A 7,539-nucleotide genomic window follows, 5' to 3' on the forward strand; every position below is an offset into this window, starting at 1 on the left:
ATGAATCATAATGATTAATAACACAAACCGCAAAAAAGTTAAAGTTAAAATGAAACAGCTGTATGATTTTGTATTGATAAAAATAAAAAAGAACGATGTAACTTGATAAAGGTCAATGATTAATTTTGGTGGTGTTTTCTATTCAATTATTCTACAAATGTGCTATACATATTTCATACTATATAGGTGGGCGGTACATGTGATGCGCAATGCTTGCTTTCAAGGTTAAATGCATTTCTAAGTAGCGACACGATATTATGTGATAAACGGTACGAATGATTTTCTTGTATTTCAAAATTGGTTACGTTATCGTGATCAGGATCAACTTGTCCACTGGTGGGCGGGAATGCAACTGCGTAAATAACAACAGTGTATCTCTTAATTCCTCGTTAGTTAGACATGTGACCGATTTAGAGTTTCACGATGACTTCTGTGACGCAATAATAATAATTCGCTTCTTATTCTCTTTACTCTCCTACCAGTTGGTTTCGAGGTTGCGTGTTCTAGGTTATGTTGTGTTTGTATCACCTCCTGTGCAAACAGATTCTTGGCCGTTTTCATACATTGTGGGTAGCCTTGTTGAGATAGGGTTTAGTACGAATACAGTGGTACAAAATGTGAGATAGTATACGAGCGGCTCGTGCATCGTAGTCCAATTAGAATACTATTTAACGATACTCTACTGCTACGCTCCACTACACTAATTCGATATACGGGCCAAGGTTTGCACATTTTGAATAATGATACCCGATAGTGGCACATATACATACAAGTTCTCCGTATATATAATTCTATTTATATGTATACATGTACCTATATATACCGTCTGCTTTTTTAGTCACTTTTGATATTTCGTAATCATGAGGATTAAAATGCTTTCTCCTCGCTTTCCTTTCCTTTTAATTGTATTTATAATTAAATTTGTTATGTGCATAACCATTCTATGTTTATTACCATACAAATGTCACCTTGTTCTATTTTTAAATACTGATATATACATGTATATTGTTGTGTAAAGCCATTTGACTGCTGCATTTTTGTAACTTTTAGTTGTATACTATATGATAACTCACATACATTTTCTGTGATACTTTTTTATCACTTTTGTAACTGTAACGTCATTAATTTTAGATGAACTGCTACTTTATAGGTGCACGAAGATAGTGTAATGAACGTAGGACTGTCCACGTACGATGGTTTGGAGAAAGAGACAAATTCTAATAATGCATTGGAAAATGGAGGAGGAACTACAAAGAAGCTAGCCAGAGGTATATCTCGAGCAACTGAAAATGCTGCCATTGTCTCTTATGCTCGTTCTCAATTAGCAACTATAGAATCTCTAGATACTCCGGAGTTTACATTTTCACTTCCTGATCTAACTGTATATCCAGGTATTTTACCCATGCTCTAGTATAACCAGTTACAATTACTTTCTCTATTGTGTCTTAATAATTGAATGATACATTACACTTAGATTCATTTCGACAATTTTTGGAAAGAGATCTAATAGAAGGTGGGTGCTTAACTTCATTGGAAGCTGCTGGTCGTTTAAATTGGTGGTGTGGGGGATGTAAAAATGGAAGTAACAGAGTTTTATGGCCTTTGGCAACATCAGGAGATGGCAATTGTCTCCTACATGCAGCTTCTCTTGGCATGTGGGGCTTTCATGATAGACTTCTTACACTCAGAGAAGCTCTGTATAATACATTGGCTAAAGGAGAATATAGACATGCTTTGTTTAGAAGGTGGAAATGGCGTCAAATGGGCTTAAATGCAGCTTCAGGTTTATCTTATACAGAGGCAGAATGGTTAACAGAATGGCAAACCATCGTAGATATGGCTTCTCCTATTCTCAGGAACCAAACTGCTACTTCCTACCAAAGTCTTGAAGAAGTATGTAAGGTTTCTGTACTTTTTTCGAATTTTTCTGGAGTTTCAGATTTACCATATACTTATGCAGTTGAAACTTTATAGGTACATATATTAGCTTTGGCTCATGCTTTAAAGCGGCCTATAATAGTTATAGCAGAGACTATGTTAAAAGATGCAGAAGGTGTAGCTTTAGCACCAATTCCATTTGGTGGAGTGTATTTACCATTAGAAGTATCTCCGACGCGTTGTCATAGAACCCCATTGCTTTTAGCGTATCATTCAGCTCATTTCTCTCCTCTCGTTACGGTGGATGGAGCGAGTGATTTTGGAGATGGTTGTAACGAAGGCGTTAGCATACCTCTTATAGATCCAGATACAGGTCAACTACTGTCAGTTTTATTCGCGGTAGATCCAGGACCTGATTGGGATTGGGAAGAAGGTTCGCGAGACTTGTTAATTTGTCAACAAGATACGGTAATTAATCTTATCGATAACATGAACTATAGTTGCAGCGTACATTAAAATTTAATTACTCAATATTGGTATTTAGATGGAAATTTTATTGCGGCAATATTTAGACTGCGAATATCAAAATTTCACATCGGAAGAAATCGAGAGACTGTCAGATACTGATGGTTCACTTTCTAAAACCGCGAAACAATTGCTTGGAGTTGCTAAACAATTCGGATCAATTGGAAAATCCGTTAGTAAAAGACTGTGGTCTATGACAAAGAGACCAAAGAGTTTACCAGCAACGGCCGGTGGTCTTTCAACGGAAGGTTTGTTATGTGTAAGGATCAGAAGTAGACGTCATCAATATGTGGATCAGATGCTTCAGAATTACCTCCAATGTGCTCACGCAAGGTATAGAAACCTTATGTAGTTATGATAATTTCACTTTATAGCTAGAATACGACTCCTAATCATTTTTATGTCATACAGATATCTCCAAGATCATAAAGTCGACGAGACTGGGAGCGAAATGAATTATGGTGCTGGCAAATCTAGGTTCTATACAGCCAGCGATCAAGACAGCCATGCAAGCGTCAGCAAATTGTTACCGACCAATCCGAATAAAGATCGTACACTTTATCTTTCAAGGTACTGAGATTAATATACCTCTCTATGAATTATTCTATTAGTTTTTGCGTGCACCGCATAAATTATTTTTTCCATAGATCTACTTTTTATAATGACCAACCATCAGTTTATAAACAGAGGCCAGAGTCATGGAATGCTAATAGTTTGGAGGTAAGGATTTAAATATTCATTGTAATTATGAAGCTTGAATAATTTGAGGTTTTTCTTAGGCTAATGTCAAACAATGTCGCAATGAAGACTGTCAATTTTTCGGTTCTGCAGAAAATGATTACTTCTGCTCACAATGTTGGGCAAACCAACTTTATCGTTGAGAAATTGCTGGTCTCAACGATACATGACAATAACTCTTTAATATTGCTCGAGTTAAATGACATATAATCGGATTTAGGCATAACACTAGCCATTTTAAAAAGTTGCTTAAAAAGAGAAACTGTCTCGCCAGGTTTTCTTCTTCCTGATATGTTAATTCATTCTATTTAGTTTTTTTATTTAAAACTAGGCAACATACCAGTGATTCTCGTATATCGTGACAATAAAACGCTTTCTCTTTTAAGAGCGTATGCGCATGGTCTAATATTGCACTTGTCATTCAAATTTTGTTCACACATATTTATCGTTATCTTTCTTTATTTATTACTATTTATCTTTCTAAGAAGCATATCAGATATACAGGGTTTATCTGTTTCTGAAACATATATACATACATATATATATATATATATATATCACAGCTTAAAAGTCCATCACATAGCTTATAAGACCGAATCATATTAAATAAAAAAAGTATTATATTTTCGCAAATAACGATATGTCACTATTTTCATGACAAGTAAACAATTCCTAACTTTTTTGCACGTGCCTTCTGTCTCGCATAATACAGAAACTACAAGTATACAAGCATAATGATAATACTCGATTTTCAACGCAATGATGAAAATGCCATTTTCTGTCGCAGCTATTTCTATCGCTTTCAATATACATAATGCTTTGTATAAATTGATGGCGCTTCACTTATTTACTCACTGCTTCAGTGTGTCTATGTAAGAGAGCGCGAATTTGATATTTAATATTATAATATTAAACTGATATCAAATCATTCATTGTATTCAGTCTCGTTGCCTGTTGGCAATTATTTATGTAAAATTGTGTGAAAAATAAAACATATTTTTATATTTTGGAGCTTTTTATATTTCCCTGGTATCTTATGAACCTTTGTATCATATATATTTTGAGATGTGAATCGTTTAAAAGAAACTGAAGATCTTGTTATGTTTTCGACGGTCTGTATATGTACATAGATTGCATTATATCTTTAATTTAGTGTGTACTAATTCTTGGTATGCATTTCTTATAAATAAAATGAATAAATATAGACGTATTTCGCCTACAATAGTGAGAAATGCACATTTCTCCACTCGTTGCGCATATGCATATAACTCCCACTAAAAGAAATGTATGTATAGTTCTGTCGTTTCACTGCCAGAGGTGGTAATTCATGTAGCGTACTTTTGGCTGAATTTTTCCCATGTTCGTCGACGATTAAGCCTACTCATCTTTTGATCTATAACTACAGGTACAACTTCCTCTTTGGTGGCTATCGAAGTCAGGGGCAACAATAGAACTCATGCTCGCATACCTCAGCAGCGATAGATACAAAAGTTGTTAGTGATAAATATACCGACATCTTGCTGTTTTACCGATATAATTACTAACGAGTCGCCTGTGATGATTCTTATGTTCGCCGTAGGAAATTGCAGAGGGCGTAAGACACACTCTGTTTTTTTGACAGGCCGGTATTTCATACCTTATTACAGGAAGTTCTTTTTAATGTAAGTTCATTCTATCTTTAGCCAATGGTTTTGGCTTTATTTACGAAGGTTTCTCTAAAAATTTTATTTACCTCTCACATGAGTCACGTAAGCTGACCGAGAAAGCCGAAATTCATGACACAGTGTACCTCGAAATGATCGAGTTATGCACAAAAAAGAGAATGTTAATTGGTATAACACTATTAGGAGGGTTAGTTTTGTTCTATAGTTCTTTGTCTATTGTTGTGATTATTAACATACCGTTAGTATGGTTATTATAAACGTATTAATAACATTATATTTTTTATCCTAGATTAACAATACTGGTATTAATTGTTGAAAGCCATTGGACAGAAAATCCCAATAAACTTTATTTAGAAAATTTTGAAAATAATACAAGATGCATTTCTGGAGATGAATATGAAGTAACATCAGAATGTCATCCATGTTCTGCTTTTGAAATAGCAAGTAAAAGCATTGATGTATGTGTTTACGCCAGATACAAGGAGGTTCTGAAATGTAAAAGCGGAGAGGCTATAACAAGAAGGTAATTAATTTTCTGTACTCTTGCTAGTGCTTTTATATATAGTTTTATGAAGAATTGCATCAAATATTGTAGTAAATATAATACATATATGTAATTCAGTTGTGACAGGGTAGCTTGGTTAGAGGAAAGAGCATTTTGGAAGTTTGAGACAGTTATGTTTCTTTTGGCATTAACTTCCTGTATCAGTGTTTATTGGAGAGAAAATGTCCTGAGGCAAAGGATAATAAGAAAAGTAGCCAGGCAGCTGAGAGCTAGTGCATAGTATAATAAATAACATCTTTTATTTCTTTTATTTGTGCTTTAATGATATATCAGGAAGATTAAAAAAATGAATGAAGTTTATTTGGAAGTATATTCTTTGACAGAATTATGTTTAGTTCCGATAGAAACAATAATAACATTATTTACTGTAAAATATTGCAATTCTAAAATTAATATTAAGTTTGTACCAAGTGAACAAAAACCTCTTGAACGAGTATATACTATAAATATTTCCACTTTTGTTTATGAAGTTATGGATATGAATAAAATTCCATATCCGGCACTGTCATGTGAATTGCCAATTATCGTTATAAATAAGACTAGTTGCATCGCAGGGCTTTGCGCGATTCTGCGCGAAATAATCAAAGAAACCACGGCAGAATGTCGAACACATTACTGTCGAAAGTTATTAGGGTTCAAAGAATCCTGTTTAAGTGCTTGTTCAGAATCAAGCGTTTGGACGAAATTTTGCGAGGTAGATTTGGTACTGACTGTAAAATTTCTACACGTGGGTGATGCAAAACAAAGCGAGTTACCTTCCAGCATGGCCAGATTTGAATATCACATGTCGCAACCAGCTAGGCTGCACAATCTGTATAAATATACCAGGTCGAAAAAATATTTTGACGAGAACGTAATTTCACAAGATGGAACGCCAGAACATACATATGCCGAAGGTTCGTACGTGACTCTAGCAGATATAATTATATTTGTTTGCACTCATATTTTATTGAGTGTATTTTCGAGCGAAACTACAATGCAGCTTCTTCCATTAACCGTTAAATGGTATAAAAGAATGATCGAAGATCAAATTATAGTCGACTGCCTCGAGTGTTTGCCATTATTGAAGAGTCAAGATATGACTAAATTCAATTACACGTTTCCTGATGTACCAAATCAAAGTCTGTATAAAAGTGATCCGAAAAGATATAAACCGAAAAGTCGCGTTTATACGAGACAAGAAGATGTGGAGTACTCGTTGCGATTGTTCAAAACCTTAAATATACAAACCAAACTCGACTTGGAACCATTTGGTGCAGAATTGAATCTTGATTGGTCTTCGGTACCGTATGACGCTACCCCAGAAGGTGGTGCCTTACCACTCGCGCGCTTAAGAAGGAAACACGAACAGTTACAAAATATGTGTAAACCGGTGATGAAATTGGCAAAAACGGGAGATGTAATAGTAGACTTTTGTTCCGGCAGCGGTCACTTGGGTATATTAGTCGCGTACTTTCTGCCATATTGTACCGTTATATTATTGGAGAATAAAGAAAAATCGCTGAACAGAGCCAAGGAAAGAGTGAACAAGTTAAAATTAACGAACATAAAATTTTACCAATGTAATTTAGACTATTTTAAAGGACACTTCGATATTGGCATGTCGTTGCATGCGTGTGGAGTTGCAACTGATTTAGTCATACAACAATGCATCAAAGAAAAAGCTATTTTTGTGTGTTGTCCGTGTTGTTATGGATCATTACATAATTGTCATCATTTAACGTACCCAAGGAGTAACATTTTTAGGGATGAAATAGATCAGGAAAGTTATATAATTCTTAGTCATGCTGCAGACCAAACACACGATGAGAAAAATGTTAAAACAAATCAGGGATACGAGTGCATGGCTATTATCGATACCGATAGAAAGTTATTGGCCGAGCAATTTGGCTATAGAGTGTATCTTTCGAAATTCATACCGAACACGTGTACACCTAAAAACCATATATTAGTAGGTATTCCTAAAAAAGAAATTGTAAACGTCGAATGTGTAAGTTAATTAAGTTACATATTCATGAATTCTGCATTTTACAATGAGATGGGAAATGATGATCAATTTAAAAATTATTCTTGTTGGTCGAACGATTTTTAAATAAAAGCATATTTACTTACCTAAAAAATAAAGTGTTTTTTTTTTGTCGGTATATTAATCATATCGGTCGATATAAG

General features: G+C 34.6%; 3 protein-coding genes across 8 annotated transcripts; all 3 read left to right on the top strand.

The window, feature by feature from the left end:
• The first annotated feature begins 166 nt into the window (after window positions 1–166).
• LOC122573327 (OTU domain-containing protein 7B-like) lies at window positions 167–4,145 on the top strand. Of its 6 annotated transcripts, none has more exons than XM_043739559.1 (8): window positions 167–269; window positions 1,151–1,391; window positions 1,475–1,893; window positions 1,975–2,346; window positions 2,423–2,736; window positions 2,815–2,973; window positions 3,051–3,123; window positions 3,183–4,145. In XM_043739559.1, exons 2-8 carry the CDS (start codon window positions 1,169–1,171, stop codon window positions 3,282–3,284), a joined length of 1,662 nt encoding a protein of 553 aa, XP_043595494.1. In that variant the 5' UTR covers window positions 167–269; window positions 1,151–1,168; the 3' UTR covers window positions 3,285–4,145. The 6 variants fall into 6 exon arrangements, with proteins under 6 accessions (XP_043595494.1, XP_043595449.1, XP_043595485.1 ...); XM_043739514.1 differs by having other exon boundaries at window positions 246–356; XM_043739550.1 differs by lacking the exon at window positions 167–269 and adding an exon at window positions 365–388.
• A 435-nt stretch (window positions 4,146–4,580) lies between these two features.
• Window positions 4,581–5,743, top strand: LOC122573378 (protein JTB). Its single transcript, XM_043739653.1, has 3 exons — window positions 4,581–4,992; window positions 5,095–5,328; window positions 5,428–5,743. The coding sequence occupies exons 1-3, from the start codon at window positions 4,937–4,939 to the stop codon at window positions 5,588–5,590; spliced, it is 453 nt and encodes a 150-aa protein (XP_043595588.1). The 5' UTR covers window positions 4,581–4,936; the 3' UTR covers window positions 5,591–5,743.
• On the top strand, window positions 5,657–7,490 carry LOC122573347 (glutathione S-transferase C-terminal domain-containing protein homolog). Its single transcript, XM_043739573.1, has one exon. It carries the CDS (start codon window positions 5,657–5,659, stop codon window positions 7,367–7,369), a length of 1,713 nt encoding a protein of 570 aa, XP_043595508.1. The 3' UTR covers window positions 7,370–7,490.
• Window positions 7,491–7,539: the final 49 nt, after the last annotated feature.

Source organism: Bombus pyrosoma, linkage group LG2, assembly GCF_014825855.1.
Source record: "Bombus pyrosoma isolate SC7728 linkage group LG2, ASM1482585v1, whole genome shotgun sequence".
Lineage (NCBI taxonomy): Eukaryota > Metazoa > Arthropoda > Insecta > Hymenoptera > Apidae > Bombus > Bombus pyrosoma.